The 15,939-nt window shown below is 45.3% G+C and overlaps 3 protein-coding genes across 4 annotated transcripts; 2 read left to right on the top strand and 1 right to left on the bottom strand.

Moving 5' to 3' along the window:
• Positions 1–898: 898 nt before the first annotated feature.
• On the bottom strand, positions 899–4,149 carry LOC311373348 (uncharacterized protein; the record flags this gene model as incomplete). The annotated part of the gene is made up of 2 exons (XM_084490119.1): positions 899–1,041; positions 2,784–4,149. Coding segments are annotated over 2 exons (1,509 nt in total), but the record flags the coding sequence as incomplete, so codon positions are not given.
• Positions 4,150–4,719: 570 nt separating this feature from the next.
• LOC311373347 (protein LSM14 homolog A-like) lies at positions 4,720–11,095 on the top strand. Of its 2 annotated transcripts, none has more exons than XM_084490118.1 (10): positions 4,720–5,039; positions 5,523–5,686; positions 5,884–6,028; positions 6,650–6,844; positions 7,009–7,089; positions 7,298–7,474; positions 7,875–8,055; positions 8,528–8,557; positions 8,729–8,966; positions 9,185–11,095. In XM_084490118.1, exons 1-10 carry the CDS (start codon positions 4,919–4,921, stop codon positions 9,206–9,208), a joined length of 1,356 nt encoding a protein of 451 aa, XP_084346244.1. In that variant the 5' UTR covers positions 4,720–4,918; the 3' UTR covers positions 9,209–11,095. The 2 variants fall into 2 exon arrangements, with proteins under 2 accessions (XP_084346244.1, XP_084346243.1); XM_084490117.1 differs by having other exon boundaries at positions 4,721–5,039; positions 7,265–7,474.
• A 446-nt stretch (positions 11,096–11,541) lies between these two features.
• ss18l2 (ss18, like 2) lies at positions 11,542–12,973 on the top strand. Its single transcript, XM_084490116.1, has 4 exons — positions 11,542–11,688; positions 12,302–12,378; positions 12,481–12,565; positions 12,660–12,973. Exons 1-4 carry the CDS (start codon positions 11,620–11,622, stop codon positions 12,714–12,716), a joined length of 288 nt encoding a protein of 95 aa, XP_084346242.1. The 5' UTR covers positions 11,542–11,619; the 3' UTR covers positions 12,717–12,973.
• Positions 12,974–15,939: the final 2,966 nt, after the last annotated feature.

The raw sequence follows: 15,939 nt of genomic DNA, 5'->3' as shown, positions 1-15,939 counted from the left end.
TGCGATCCTAAAACACACTACACTGGTTTACACAGCAGCAACCCCGTTTCCTCAGCAGGAACACAGATAGCTGTCAAGCACCAAGTCTCAAACAGATGATGCATCCAGGTTGAAGAGGTGACTTCAAAACTAATAATTACAGATTACCTTGTTTTCAAAGTATAATAGTTAAATGTTATGAATTCAATGGTGTTTACATTTCCATATACAAATGTCAATGCATTTTCAAATTCAAAATATTATGGCAGTGATTTGCTTCCATAGTCCACCTTTATGTGCTCATACAGCACTTTACCTCCGTATTGATTGTCTGCTGTGTCTGCTTTGGATAAAAGCATCTGCTAAATGAATGAATGTAAATGTCATCTAAATCATTTCTATAGCTCCTCTGGACTCCCTCCTGTTGTTTAGTTAGAGACTCTGCTGTGTGGCCCACACAAGTGCTGCAGTTTGGAGTGGCTCCAATATTGATTCTTAGGCCCACCTAAAAGCGTCTGCTTAATGTAATCTATTCCACACCCGCGCGGTTACAGGTGATGATAATTAGACTCCAATCAATTATTCAGTGGCTATTACTTCATTATTCACGGAATGACAACAACAATAATTACCTTGGCCAGGGCTCACTTGTAAAAGAGACATCTAGCTTAATGGGATTTTTCTCCCTGGCTAAATAAAGGTAAAAAGAAATTTAAAAAATAAAACACAACTATTAAGCGCAGAGAGAGAGAAAAGATGCATCCCTAAATGGAGCATCGGGGTAACGACTTGATAAGCGAACGCTGAACTTGTAATGGTGGCTCTGAAATGGCGATTAAGGGCTAGACAAATACAATTGAATGTAATTGAATTGAACGAGGTGGAGCTACTGCAGCAGGGGTCCGGCGGCGTGTCCTACCTGCAGGCTGGTTGCTCTGAAGGAGGGCCCGGTTGTAGGCGTGGTGGGTCGCGGGGAGAGGTTGTTCTGAGCCTGGGCTTGAGCTAGCGCTTGCTGAGGGACCATCACAAGTTGCCCCAGCTCCGTACGCACCAAGACCATCCCTGGGAAAAAAGACACACAAGGGATTACTGCAGCCACGTATCAGGTCGCAGGGCGGCAGACCATAAAGACAACGTTTTTACTAGGAGTGTTGCTGGGATGAGGCTTGCATGGGATGGAGAGTATAATTGCATGTCGAGTGCAAATGTATGTCATTCAACGGAACAAATAGAAACGTGTTTTGGCTTGACTTTTGTAACACAGCAAACTGCACACGAGGCACAGGGCCCTAGTTCTAAGGGGATTTTGAAAAATCTTCGGAAGACTTACATAGAACTGATAATAGAAGGGTTTTCTTCAGTTCACTTCCACATTCTCGATCTAATTTAGATATAATTCAATGTTTTGCCTGCTTTGTTTTTGTTTTGATTTAGTTTTCCAAACTTTAAACTACATATAAATATAATCTCATATCAATATGAGACCCTTCTAATTCATGCCACTCTTATTACATTGCTCTTTTATAAATATATTATTAAAAAACGATTAAAATAATAATTAATAATTATTATAATAAGATGTATCAAATAAGTGTGGTTGATAATAATCAATACTCAATTTAACTGTTACTGTAGTGCAAACTATGTTAACATAACAGCTGCAAAACAAAACATGGATTAGGCAAACATATTTGTGACATATTTAAATCGATATATATATACTCAAGACTTTCACATTGAAGTAAAACATATCTAAAATCCCAGTTATTTTGTACTTGATGACATCTAATGGTTCAAAGCAGTCATTGCATAACCGTGTATGCTAGAAATCATCTCATGGTATTGATAGTAACGTGACTCTACACATAGAATTCAACCACAGAAGGTCACAGACAGGGCTGCATGAGGCTGCAGCTTGAGGCTACTGTTTCAAAATACATTTTAATTGGAAAAGAAACGCATAAACGCAGTAACATGAATTCTGAGTGCAGAATGTCCTACCAAAGAATTGCAGAACACAAGTTTTTATTCAGCCGTATTGTAAGCAGCCTCATAGTGTTTCATTATATGTACTGATTTATGTTCCCATAGGATATTCCTCTTTAATGTATCTTGCAATGACAGAACAAATTGGATCACAACTTTATTACAATTTTAGATGGTTATTTTCTGGACTTTTCCGTTCCGTCCAAAAAATGCTTGCACATACTTTTTTGCACTTACACTTAGCAGTGGATCTGTGCATGATGAAACTTGGGCTCATATTCTCTAGGTCAGTCAAACAAAGCTCTTGGTGAATATGAATTGTGGCAAATATAGGGATTCTTATTGTGTATATTTGTGCAAGGTGATTTGATAAAAACTTTAAATGGAACTGCCTTCTATGCTAGGAGTTATAGCTCTAAAGACCTCCTAAAGACAACTCCTAAATCAAACAGTTTCAAATGTTTAATACACATATGAATTGATTATTGTTGTTGAAGCACTTTCATATGCCCCAATCATTGCTGTGGGATTGTGTCTGTAGTGTATGAAGCTGAGCAAGTCCAGTCTCTGAATAGTATCGTACCTGCTGTTGCTGAATGCATTTATTGCAAACTCAAATAGCCTACAGGCAAGTAAAGGATGGCAAGTGTACTCAACACAAATTATTCCCCAGAAAATAACCCTCCAGTCTCCAGCAACAACAACAACAACAACACAAACAAACAAACAAACAACAATAATCACAACACCATTCTTCCTCATGCCATTTTGGCATCTTTAACCCCTTGCTCTCCGGTCTCCGGCGTGAATCACCTTACCCTGAGGAATGGTAAAGCCAGGGGGCAGCTGAATGGTCGTCTGGGGTTGAGGCGCCCTGACAATCAACTGCTGTGGAGCTACAATCCTGTGAGGAGGTGCAGTCAGCCCGGGACGGGGCTGACACTGTGCAGCAGGAGTGGCCCCAACAGGTGCAGCCGAGGGAGCTGCCTGTCTGACCGTGTTCGTGTGCATGTTTGGTGCTGTCGTTTGCCCGCTCCCCCTTGCAGTCGTCACCACGCCGGTGGCACAGCCAGCTGCGGTGGTGGGGGAACTTAACGTTGCTGCTGCTGCTGCTGTTGTTAACACAACAGAAGAAGAACAGGTGCTTATTACAGAATTCGTGTTGCATGATTGACTCGCCATGGCGGTTTTATGGTGAGACTCGTCTGCTTTAGAAACCGAAGTGTTAAGCGTCACCGCTGCGTTGTGGTTGAGCTGCGCACCGGGGGAGGAGGTGATGGGTCCTATGCGCGCCCCTTGCTGGACCAGAGCTGACACCGTGGTGCCTTTGCCATTCTGGGCTATGCTGGCCACGATGTGATTAGGAAGTCTGTGCAGCGCGATGGTAGGCGTGCCCCGATCCAGAGCACCACACGACTGACCTGCTGCTGGCACGCTGCTGGCGTTAGACAAGGTAAGAGTCGTGGTGGTTCTACTACATGATGCTGTCCCGGCTCGACTAGCTGTACAGCCGGCTGCAGGGCTACCGAGGTCGGACGCCGAGGCGCCACCACTACTCCGGCGCGTTGACACAGCTCCTCCGGTTAAACTCTTGATCCGAGCGGACGCGCTCCTCTTGGACGCGGCGCGTTTCCTCGGGGGATTAGTGGGTCTCGCGCCACCACTCGAAGATACAGCGGTAACCATGGGACCCGGAGCCGCGGTGCTGATGCTGACGCTGAGTCGCGACGGTGCCAAAGTTGACAGAGCGGACCTGGTCGATGTTGTGATGGATGTTTCACGGGGAGGCGAGCTGCCGCTGCTGGCGTTTGCTTTCTGGTCGGCGACAGAAGTGACAGAAGCCTCGGCCAGCGCTGGCGGGGAGCTCGGCGGGGAGGCTCGGACGGGTGTCTCTGAGCTGATGCCTTTACAGTGGGTCCCCGGGTGCACGCCAGCTTTATGTCGCTCTCCTCCTTGTTGTTGTTCTGGTGTTGTGGTGCCCACTTGAGCTGGTAACGTTTTCCCCAAGTGATGGTTCGTGGTGCCCGTGGAGCCGTTGCCTCCGTTCTCCGGACGTGTGTGTCCCTCTGTGTCGGCTTGGCTGTCGGCTAGTTGTGACTCCAGAGATCCCACCAGGTCGCTCACCGCTTTCTCGTCCACCTCTGAAAAGAGCATCTCTTCCAGGGGGTCGGAGGCGCCCGCCATCTCTGATCGAGGATTGCTGTACAAAAAAAAAAAAAAATCATTTTGTACATTGCGCGTGCGTGTTACTATGCATTGTGGGAATGAATCTGACGTCATGAAATAAAAAAAGGATATTTTGGTAACATCTCGGAGTTTTTTTTGTTTTTTTTATAGTGAACGGTAATCCCACCGACACACACAACATTGTTTGATCAATGACATGTGCAAACAAAGCACCCGAGACCTTTTGAATATTAATGCTAATTTAGCAAAACCAATATATAAATATTTTTTATTTATTTATTCATTACAAATTGTCGTTAGTAAATAATGATTCAGGATTTTCTGGAGGCGGGGTCAGAGAGGAGAAATGGTCTCGTTCGTAGTATCGCGATATCTGATGGTAAATAGAGTTAAGAAATATTTCTTAAAAACACATCGGGCTTTTAACAGACCTACTTCGTTGAAAGGGGAACTTTAATGTGCACAATTCACCATTTAAAACCGACACATTCAGCCGCGAAAAGCGAACAGAACAGGAGGGACGGTTCGTGACGACGGAACCAAAAAGCCAGCCTCCCAGCATGCACCGCGCCCGGTGAAGGAAGATGAAAACGGCCATGTCGTGGTAGCAGCTTGTGGCTCAGCGAACGGGTACACGTCGTCAAAAGTCCCCCCTTAAACACCGGACCGCGGTGGTACTGGAGGTACGGGAGTTCGGCGTCGAGGAGGCATCGGAAGAGAAATCACCAACACCGTAGCAATCACCCCCCGAAAATAGGACCCGAACATGAGCGGCGGGACACCGTACATTGGCAGCAAAATTAGCCTGGTCTCGAAGGCCGAGATCCGCTATGAGGGGATCCTGTACACCATCGATACGGAGAACTCCACCGTGGCCCTAGCGAAAGGTAAGGCGTCGTCCCGGGTGCGGACAGCACTAAAAGCACACGTGTCACACACGTCCGTGGGTTTTAATGCACCACACACGGCGAAAGACGGAAATAACTTTGCGATGCTAGTTAGCTCTGTGGGCTAGCTTCGTTAGCCGATGAAGTGGCTACGTGCCCACTCACTTCTTTGTTTACGTCCTCGCGAGCGTCTCCGCGGCCGAGCGTGGGCCGTCATAAACATCAAAGCGAGCACGCACGTCCAGCGGGGGATTTGTCTGGCGCTTGATTTGGAGCTCTTGGAAGCGGATTTCCTAATAAGGCTGATCGATATATTTATCCCATTGGGTTGAATGGGCTGTCCACTGTCACGCTTTGTGCGTTCTGCACTGTGGTTTATCACCGCCTTTTCATGGTCCCGAAGAAATGCATCAAAGATGGAAAGACGTATCGACGCATTTATTATGTGTAGTAATTATTTATTTGATCTCCTATCCCCTACAGTTCGTTCCTTCGGTACTGAAGACCGTCCCACTGAGAGGCCCATACCACCCCGGGATGAGGTCTTCGAGTACATCATCTTCCGTGGCAGTGACATCAAAGACCTGACTGTCTGCGAGCCCCCCAAAGCCCCTGGCAGTGTGCACCAGGACCCGGCCATTGTCCAGGTCAGTAGTTTGGATGAAATGGATATAACACTTGTTTTGGTGCAATAGATACCGAAAAAAAGGCAACAAGTACAGTTCCTGAAAAACCAAACCATCACAAACGCAAACAACATTTGCGGATGGCCTGGTTTCACCTTTTGCACAATTGTGTGCAGCAGAGCTCCTCTAACCCAATCTGTGTGTCTTGTGTTTTCTAGTCCTCTATTGCTACTGCCCCTGCTCCGGTGCCCTCATTCCAGGCCCAGGGTCCCTACGCCCCCTTCAGCAGAGCCGCGGCCCCCTCCTACAGCCAGTTTGGTTCAGCTCCACTGCCACCTCAGCAGTTTGGTGCTGTCGGAGCAGGTTGGTACAACATCTCTACCCAGTGGGGGGGCTTTCAACCTGCAGGGGCGGTTTCCTGAAGCGTTTGGAATTAAGACTAAACTATGACTACCTCCACGGAATGGATGGAGAGGGATGTGAGCAGAGATGGCAGAAGCCCAAAAAAGTCTTGCTTCTTCATTCTTTATTTACAGTTTGCACACAGAAAGCAGTTTGCTGAATTAGGCAGTAGCTTATTATGTGGAAGCTGAAGCAATTGAAGCTGGTTATTTTTCGTTGCTGGCTGTACTGCATGTACAGCCGGTTTTGCCAATGAAAAAATGTTGTCACTGAAATAATGCATCTTAATAATCATGGCTGGCTCCGGATGTACACCGGTTGTCTTGTGGAAGATGTTTGGTGAATCGCTGCCTGTATCGTCCCATGATCCAACTTTTAATGAAATCAGAGAGTTTATCGTTGTTTATGAAGATAGAACCGAACAGTGACCATATCAGTATATTTCCAGCCTAGTGCTCCGGTCCCAGGGGGTGATTACAGCAAAGCATGCAGCAAAGTTAATATTTCCCAGTGAAATGTTCAAGTCAGTATAAATCCGAGGGTGTGTTGTGTACTCATCTCTAAATGTGCTCTGTTTTCCAGGACATGGAAGCCCTCAGCCGGAACCGTTGCCTAAAAGTCCAACACTGGAGCAGGCGGTGCAGGCCCCGGCCTCAGCAGCCCCCTCCGCCTCGATGGGACATAGGAGCGCCGTAGGCCCCAGTGCTCCCAGGTCCTCAGCCAGTACAGCTGCTTCTGGAAGCCAGAGGCCCCCAGACCTCCTGGAGCAGAGGAAGGGTGAGACCATTACCTTCTGACAAGACCCAGTCTGGTCCTCTCTCCTTTTCATTTCAGGTGGATTGTAAGTCCTTCTTAAATGGGCTCCTTTCCTGCACATGGAGCTGTCTATGCCAGCGCCCTTCGCCCTGCCTGGCTTGACATCTTTCTCTTCTGCGCTGTAGCGGCCGAGGTCCAGAAAGGGCCGGACGAGCACCTGGGTACGATGGAGAACCGGGATCCGAACCGCCGTCATAATAACAACTGTAAGTTAGCCACGCTTGTGATTATTATTGGAAAATATCAACCGTTTTCCAATGATGATGGGAAAGTTTTTGGAATTGTTAGTTTGTTTTGCAGCGTCAGCTTGGTTATGTTGCTTGGCGTCAGAGTGTCTCCAGTCCAACCTGCTAAACACTTTTGTTCCCTGGACGTGACCAGGGAACCAATCACGTGACCCCTCTTGTTTCCCAGCCGGCGCTCCCCCTAACCGGCGCGGGCGCGGAGGAGGCAACCGGGGCCGCGGCCGGTTCAACGTGCGCCGGGACGGCCCGGTGAAGTTCGAGGAGGACTTTGACTTCGAGACGGCCAACGCCCAGTTCAACAAGGACGAGATCGACAAGGAGCTGCAGAGCAAGCTGAAGCTGAAGGGTACGGGGTCATCACTGCCTCCGCTAAGGGAATACCCCTGCACTGTATGGGAGAATTGAAGACATAATTCAGTTTAGGAAAGCTCTCAGAATCCCTGTCTATCGTTGACACTGCTGTGTCTCAAGCAAGCGAGGGAGGGAGGGAGGATTGAATCTTATCGTATGACCGTAATGTGTGCCATCAGGTCCCAAGTAAATCTATCCAATACTAATTGTACTGCATATGCTGAACTGCACTGAACTTCAAACAGGATTTCTCCTTAAGAAAACACCCTGCCAGGTTTTCCTTCTGCAATGGGAAATCAATGCAGGTTTTAAGACTGGCTGCGTTATGTATGGATCCCACTATTGGCATTGCCGTTAAAGCGGTGTAATGAGTGTGATTTAAATACAACCTCCAGACACGGAGAAACCGGAGAAGGCTCTAAACGGAGAGGAGAAGGTGGTGGACGCGGCGGCGGCGGCGGAGCAGCAGCCACCGGCTGAGGCCGCCACCGGCGAGGAGGAGGAGGGCGGGTCAGCGTCCTGTTACTACGACAAGACCAAGTCCTTCTTCGACAACCTGTCCTGTGATGATTTAAGGTAAGGGTTCACACAAGCACGTTGTCATTTATACGTGACATTAGGCCTGGGCGATATGGCTGAAAGACATATCACAATATAACTTGATCATATTGATCGATAACTATTGATAATTGTAATGACCTAAAAAGACTAGGAATTACCATGCTGGATTTAAACAATTCTGTTTGACACTTAATATGACCTTCCACTGTTGTAAGGTTCCAATGAAAAACACTAATATTTTAGTATGTAGGGTTAGTATGGAACCGCGTTTGTGTCACAAACCCAGCTGCTAGATTCGGTGGTCCAGTCTCTTATCAATATATATTGAACATGTTTTATATTGACACTGATCAAAAGTCTATCACGATACGATCATTTATTGTTTTATTGCCCAGGACATTGTGGAAAGTACTCAAACACACTTGCTTATTCTAAGTCGCTTTGGATAAAAGTGTCTAATGTTGTGACTGTTGCTTCTGTGTCCTAGGAAAGGGGGCGGAGACAGAGGATTTTCAAAGTAAGTGAATTTCTTCTGTATCGGCAGAGGTAAAAGGCCTCCAATTATCACGTGCTAATTAGGAGATGTAAAGGAACAGTTGAATGTTCTACGCTGCCCTCCTAGTGAAGGAATCTTATCCCCCACCAGTCTGGTGACGGCAGGGCCTAAAGTCGTGCTCTTCTCCCCCAGGGACAGGAGGCCCACCTGGGCAGAGGAGAGGCGGACGAACGCCGAGACCTTCGGCCTGCCCATGAGACACAGCCGTGGGAGAGGCTACCGCGGCCGTGGAGGCATGGGGCCGCGCGGGGGCCGGGGCCGGCCCATCAGCAGGGGCTCCTTCGGGCCTCCCCGCGGGGCCCCGCCTGGGTTCCGGGCTGGGTTCAGAGGAGGGAGAGGAGGCCGGGAGTTCAATGACTTTGAATACAGGGTAAATCCATGAGCTTAATCTGTCTACAGGCACCTGATGTTAGACCAGCAGGACTCATTTTGGATGACATTTGAATCTACGAAACTGGAAAGTGCTTTTTAGATGACCTGGATGTTTCAAGATGTAAACAAACATTCAACTTATTGAAACGTATTCAACTCGGAGTGGTCTCCTCTACTAATCGTGACTTATTTCTTTGCTTGTCTTTTTCCCCCCAGAGGGACAACAAGGTGGCTGCGTAGTACAACAACGGCACTAAACCGACGAGGAATCCTAGTCCTAGCCCATTATGAACGGCCCCCATTGAGATGAAATGTTCAGTCCGACAGAACGACCAGACAAAAGGAATGAAGACACTGTTAAATTAGTCACCAGCACTAGGGTCACCGTCTTGACTTCAGCAGGTGTGAGTACGTCTTCTTCACCCGGAATTTTTTTTCCTCAAAAGTTTTGTTACATGGTTATCAAAAAAAGGACAAGAGCAAAAAATATGTACATATGTTTTTTTGGTGGAAATAATTCAGTATTTTTGCATCACCTCCAATTTTGTTTCTTACTAAAGTGGTCTTTGATATTGCTGTTGTATGTGAAAGATGGATACAGGAGGTCCACTAATACTGTGAGTACTCTGATCAATATCCATGTGATCAATAGCTTTATTCTTTTCTCTCCTTTTTTTGATATATATTCAGTGATGTACGATGGCACCAAATTCATCCGTTGCACCCCTGTTACGTTCCCTCTTTCGCTGCTCTTAACCTGGCCCTCTTTATTTCGCTTGCCGCTTTCATTTGAGATTAATCAGGATTTAAACTACATCCTGGCTAAATAGTCATGGCACGTTGTCCAATGCATTCGTTTCTTTGATGAATGTCTGGCTCATCTCAAAATGTGTGTGCCCCTAAGCAAATTGTGCCTGCCCTTTTGACGTGCATATTCAGGATTGAATGCTGGATCATTGACCCTTTTGTTAAGATTATTTTAAACTTGACTTGATTTAGACGCATACTTGTTTTTTGGTGTGAATTGCAAGAAGATGCAGGCCGCCAACTCTCGAGTATAACCGGATTGAATACTTTATGTCTCGATTATTTGGGAGAATCTATTGTGCCGATATCATTTGACCTTGAGTAATATTGTCTGCCCAGCCCCACAATTCAAGTTGAACTGAAGTACTTCAGAATGTTTACAACTAAATAATTGATAGGCCTGTCCAGTCAATGTACCAGAATGTCAAAAAGGAATTAATTAACTTGCTCACTAATGGTAATAATTTGACCCGGCGGGCTGCATATCTTTCAGTGCCACTTGTTTTTTGTTCTTTTGAGTTATAGATTGTCAGCTAGTAGATAACTTTATTTCCCTTTTTAAGTGTCATTTATATATCTTACTTTGTCCCCCCCTCTGTAATTACAATCAGACATTTGTACTCCAAAGTGATGCTACGCTTTAGTCATGAGGTTGGGTGAAATATGAACCTTTTTGAATGTTGTCTGACGCAGAAGAATACAGTTGATACAAACGGCACCGTATTCCCTCCAGTATTCATTGCTCCTTTTTGTTCTATTGTTTTTGTATTCTGTAATTTCTCTTCATAATTGAGCAGAGTGATAACTGGATTCCAGGCCATGATTGGGAGGGGGGGGGGGCACGTGGTTTTCGCGTTCTTGTTTCGCCATCATTTTCTGTCAGTACTTAAGGGAGTACCCTCAGAGTGGTATATTTTTACGGCTCTCCCTTTAACTTAATTACCTTATGACAAATGTATCACTAGCACTAGTGCAAGATCTCGGTGGCTTCAGTAGCTGGGAACCAGGCAACCTGTATGAGAAATGTGCGATTTGTTAGGGGTGTTGTACACTGAATACTGCATGATGGCCACAGAAAGCATTGAATATGCAGGAAGGCAGGGATTGGGATTTTGCAATAACAGTGTAAGCCTCGAAGATAAATGAAGATTCCAACGTTGCATATTTAGCTTCTCTAAACAGACATGTTTTCATTATTGTTACTGCTAATTGAAAAATTGTTAATCGGAAAGTTTTCTTGAACATGTAAAGCATTATGTACTGTCAGCGTGTTGCCCTCATTTAAAAATGTTTTTACTTAAGATAAAGAGTTGTTAAATATCTGTGTTCCCCTGTGTCTTTATTGAGATTTCAAAATTCCTGTTTTCTAGCCATTTATGTTTTAGGTCCTGTGTTTATAGGTCCTCCAATACATCAATGCTTTATTTTAGTGCTGTATTTACTTTATTTAGTTGCCAAATCTACACATTGGACACATGGATGTAGTTCCACTCGTGTGCTCAAGGTGGCAGCAACGTTCTCGTCGCGGTTCGTCGTTTGATTCCACTCTTAAAACAAGGTGTCAATACTTGCAATTAAACACACTTTAAGTACTGAAACAAGTCTTAACTGCATTATTAATGATAACGTCTAGATCAGACATTAAAGTGTTAAACACGGGTTCACACATCAAACGGGTCGCGCTAGTATTGCAGTTGGCAGAGTCGCGCCTATGACGCGGTCGTGCTTTTTTGGCACCTCCGGTTCCCCGTAGAACAACACCAGACTCCACCAGATCCTCAACATCATTACGACCGTACGCTACGCTGTAGTTTGAAAGCTGTTAGCCGCTAACTAGAATAGACATGTCGGTTGTTTTTGTGCCGAAGAGACTACGAGGAACGGCTACGATCAACCAAGAAACCATACAGAGAGTAAGAATCCCCCTCCTAGCCTCGGTACCTTCAGCGCTACAACGCTCATGCTAAGCGGTGCTAAATGCTACTGACTCGGGCTGCATTCCAAATCGCATACTTAATTTATTTTTTTGCTTCAGTACGTACAACAGCTACCCTTACAAAGTACGTACTGTTGCACACAGTATGCATACAATTGGGACGGTCTACAGGTGATGTCACCGATCAGCACACCTCAGTAGGGCCACCCAGATATCTTCAGCTGCTGCTGCTGCTGCAGAGGATTGGGGTTCAGAATATCCCAAAAAAAGCATGCTGGCTTGCCTACTGCGAAATGCGACCGGATGTAGTACAACATCCTGTAATCTTCGCATACTGAATTTTCCATATTATGTAGCCTAATCTATATGTTTTTTCTGGCATACTAAATATTATGCGACCCTGCGTTCCAATACCCATAAAAAAAGTGTGTGTGTGTGTGTCAGCCTTTACAGCCGTGGTTGTTATTGCTGTTGAAAGCCTGGTTTCAACATTAAGCCCCATGTAGGATTGATGGATAAAATCCTAATTCTATATGGGTCTGTGTGGTGAAACGCACTCACACATGTCCGGCGTCTCGTCCTCCCCTCAGCTGCTGGAGGAGAACGACCAGCTGATCCGCTGCATCGCAGAGTACCAGCAGAAGGGCAGGGCGGTGGAGTGCGTTCAGTAAGTAGCGTCAGCAGAAACCACACCAAGAACCGTGCTGTGTTTCGGCCAAAGTCTAATGTATAGGAGTATAAACAGTACAAAACTGTTCAATTACTGCAGATACCAACAGATTCTGCATCGCAACATCGTCTATCTGGCCACCATCGCTGACGCGAGTCCCGACATCCCGATGGAAGCTGTGAATGTAAGACATCTCGGGTCACTTTGAAGCGAGGGGTCGATGCGAGTGTTTGGTACGATTCCTAAAGAGGATTTTAAATCAATTGTTTTTTTTGCAGCCAAACGCTGGAGCGGCTCCATCGTCGACCCCCGCAGACAAAGTCATGGACAGCTGATGGACTTCTGACACATCTGCGTGTTGATTTGAAGATGGACTCTTTCTCTTGGATTGTTTTTGTACATTTGTGGACGAAGCCTAAGTGTTGTTCTGAATCGGACGTTATTTTTTAAAAATGACCATTAAATGGTTGGTATCATGGAAAACCATTTGCTCTGAATTCCACTGTACTATTCACCAGCTGTGAAAGTGCTTATGTAAATACTGAATCGTTTTTGTTCATCAATTATTCTCATTAAAATGTTATTTGAAGTATTTTGTCTGTTTAAAAGTCCAATCATTTATTATATTATAATGGATTCACTAGAGGCTATTCGTGAAGGATCAACATTGCATTCGTACCATTGTCAAAACCTTACCGACTCATATTTGACACAAAGGCATCGTAGACGAACATCTTAGATCACGTGGTTCAATATTCCCATCTTGGCATGTATTTACAATATGAAATAGGCCTATAGATGGCGAGCAAGGCAATACGTTGGCTGGATCTTAATTCTAACACAGGTTCATTTTCTTTGAAGGGCTGATATTATGCCACCAGGTGTGAGTGATTAGCAATTACAAGCCGTTAACAAGTGGGCGTGTCCATCTAGATGGATAGATGAGCAACATTTGCTACAGTCCACTTGGACAGCTGGTAGACTGATCTGTCCAGTGTACGAGAGCAAATGGAAAATCCCACTTGAGATGTCACTAAAACACAGGAAAGGGCATTTTTTTTAACAGCTTGTAATGGTTAATTACACTCACACCTGGTGGCTTAATATCACCCCTTTTACTTCAAATCTATAACTCTTAACACCGAAAGCTCAAGGTTGTGTGGATGGGCTACAGTGTAAACGTTGATTAATGCTGAAGTGCAAGGTTAATATTTCTATATAAAAAAACAACAACCTTGCATTACCAGTTAAACTTAAAATATGTTTGATAGCTAAATAGTTATTTGTATATAGTGAAACGATGGAACACCTGGCAACAAACCATTTCAGGTAAGTATGCAAATAATGGCCATGGATCAAGCCACCAACATCATTTATTTCCACTCCGTAAATGCAAAGAATTCAATTAAGCAATTAGTTACACAAATACTAAAAAATACCTGTTATATCAGACAAAATATAGGAACTCTGAAGGGCCTGGTGTTAAAGATACAAAGGTAGTGTCATTGTGCCAAAGGACAGTGGGTTGGTTTTCTGGAGTACAATATCTATAAGACAGAAGAGGCTATTTTAATTGCTAGTTTTTTTTATTAATTTTCTTTTTTGCATTGCTGGTACACTTGGAAAGATTCGGTTGCCAGCTCAAAAGAACAGTAAGCAACGTAAGCCAAGCAGCCCCCCTTCATACCATCGCTCAGGGAAACACGTTTTTTTTTAGAAGCCACTAGTAAACCATTTGACACAGCTGAGAAATGCTAACCATTACAGTCCAAAGGTCTTTAATTAATATCTCTAAAAAGGCTGCAACAGGTTGGGAAGTTAACACAGACAAAAAAGCAACAAACCCTATATTTTGATTGTGCAAAGCACATTAACTATAAAAAGATATATATTTATATGTATATACAGCAAACAATTCTCTGTAAACATGGTAAGTATGTTAGTTTTTCGGAAAACATGGTGTCATCTCATAAATACAGGCAACATTGGCATCCGCAAAGATCACAAAAAGGTAACATTCTGGGCTGTGAACACAGCCCATCGCCATAGAAACCAAGGAGGACGAGGGTTTTTCGAAAACGCCCCCCCGTCGCACAATATTGTCTTAGTGTTTATCATGGCGTATTTGGTAACCTTTATAGATATATGGTGTAGCTCTGTAGGAAAGAAAAACTAAATATGTGCTTTTCACATCTCAGGGCAGGAAAGAAAAACAACGTATGTAATTATGTCTATAGTATACTAACATACAGTAATGGTATAACATGTAAGAAAATACAAAAATAAGATTAATACTGTCAATATTTGTACAAGAAAAATATTGTATTTTTTTTTTTAAATGGAACAAAAGTTAGGTTGTTGTTTTTTTTCTTTTAACTCAGGAGTTAGTGTCAATCTGAAGCAAAAATGCTGATTAGGAAAGAGGAAACAAATTCATTTCCATGTCGTCAAGACATTCCCTAAAGCTATTGTCAAGTAGGGCTCGTTAACTCTGCTGCTTATCAACGCACTAGTCTGTCCTCCTCCTCCTCAGCACCGGTAGTATTCTGAACGACACTTTGGTTGGAAAAACAACAAAAACTCTGCTATCAAGTGCGATCAATACCAACCAGTCCAGGCTGCATCTCTTGACCCTCGTCTGCGGTTGAAAAAGTAGTGTATCTCCTCGCAAACGACCCCCCCCCCCCCCCCCCCCGCGACGATTTTATATTCACGCTGAGCCTGCTCAAAGCCTCTTAATAAAAAGAAGTAAATATTTATAGTTTCCACTTCGGTAATTTACAAGCCATGAAACAGTAGATGGAAGCTGTACTCTTGCATGAGATTTGGCAGTTACAGCTCAGTAGACACAGTATCATTTAGTCCAGGCCGAGACGGAACTCCTCGTGCCCTCCCATCACCCCCGACACACACACACACACACACACACACACACACACACACACACACACACACACACACACACACACACACACACACACACACACACACACACACACACACCAGAAGAAGAAGAAGCAGAGTGGGCGACGGTCATGCGCGTCTCCAGCTCATGCCTGCGGACCCCGGCGTGAGCCGCCCCCCCCCCCCCCCCCCCCCGCAGACAGAGAAACCCCCACCAGGCCGACCGGCGACACCCGCCGTCGCCGTGACGCCACACTAAACCGAACGCAGCGGATGTGTGACGCGAAGAAAAAAAATATATAGATCGATACAAATTGTCGAGCCAATATGTACACTTAAAGTAACACCACAGCACTCCCCCCCCTGCCCCCCCCCCCCCACGCCCCCAAACCCAAACACACCTCAACTCAAAAACATCCCAATTAAATATATTGGACTCGTTACAGTCCGGTTCAAAATCGGTTTGTTAGCATGTTAGCTCGTCAAAACGCTAGAGGGCGTCCCCCCCCCCCCTGGGTCCCGGAGCGCGGGGGCCCCGGGGCCTCAGTACTGGTGCAGGTAGGAAGGCCTGTGCTCGTGTTTGACCGGGAAGGACTTGAATGCCTTGCTTAAGGGCTTGGGCTGCTGCTGCTGCTGCTGCTGCTGCTGCTGCTG

This window comes from Micromesistius poutassou, assembly GCF_964030765.1.
Source record: "Micromesistius poutassou genome assembly, contig: SCAFFOLD_5185, whole genome shotgun sequence".
Lineage (NCBI taxonomy): Eukaryota > Metazoa > Chordata > Actinopteri > Gadiformes > Gadidae > Micromesistius > Micromesistius poutassou.
The sequence above is the reverse complement of the archived record's forward strand: the minus strand, read 5'-3'. Positions and strand labels throughout refer to the sequence as shown.

Bases quoted from the DNA above. Each gene is read 5' to 3' on its own strand.
- LOC311373347 (XM_084490117.1), top strand. From the start codon at position 4,919: ATGAGCGGCGGGACACCGTACATTGGCAGCAAAATTAGCCTGGTCTCG. The intron at 5,040-5,522 runs GTAAGGCGTCGT...TATCCCCTACAG, and splicing joins CACCGTGGCCCTAGCGAAAG to TTCGTTCCTTCGGTACTGAA. The intron at 8,967-9,184 runs GTAAATCCATGA...TTTTCCCCCCAG, and splicing joins TCAATGACTTTGAATACAGG to AGGGACAACAAGGTGGCTGC.
- ss18l2 (XM_084490116.1), top strand. From the start codon at position 11,620: ATGTCGGTTGTTTTTGTGCCGAAGAGACTACGAGGAACGGCTACGATC. The intron at 11,689-12,301 runs GTAAGAATCCCC...TCCTCCCCTCAG, and splicing joins ACCAAGAAACCATACAGAGA to CTGCTGGAGGAGAACGACCA. The intron at 12,379-12,480 runs GTAAGTAGCGTC...CAATTACTGCAG, and splicing joins AGGGCGGTGGAGTGCGTTCA to ATACCAACAGATTCTGCATC.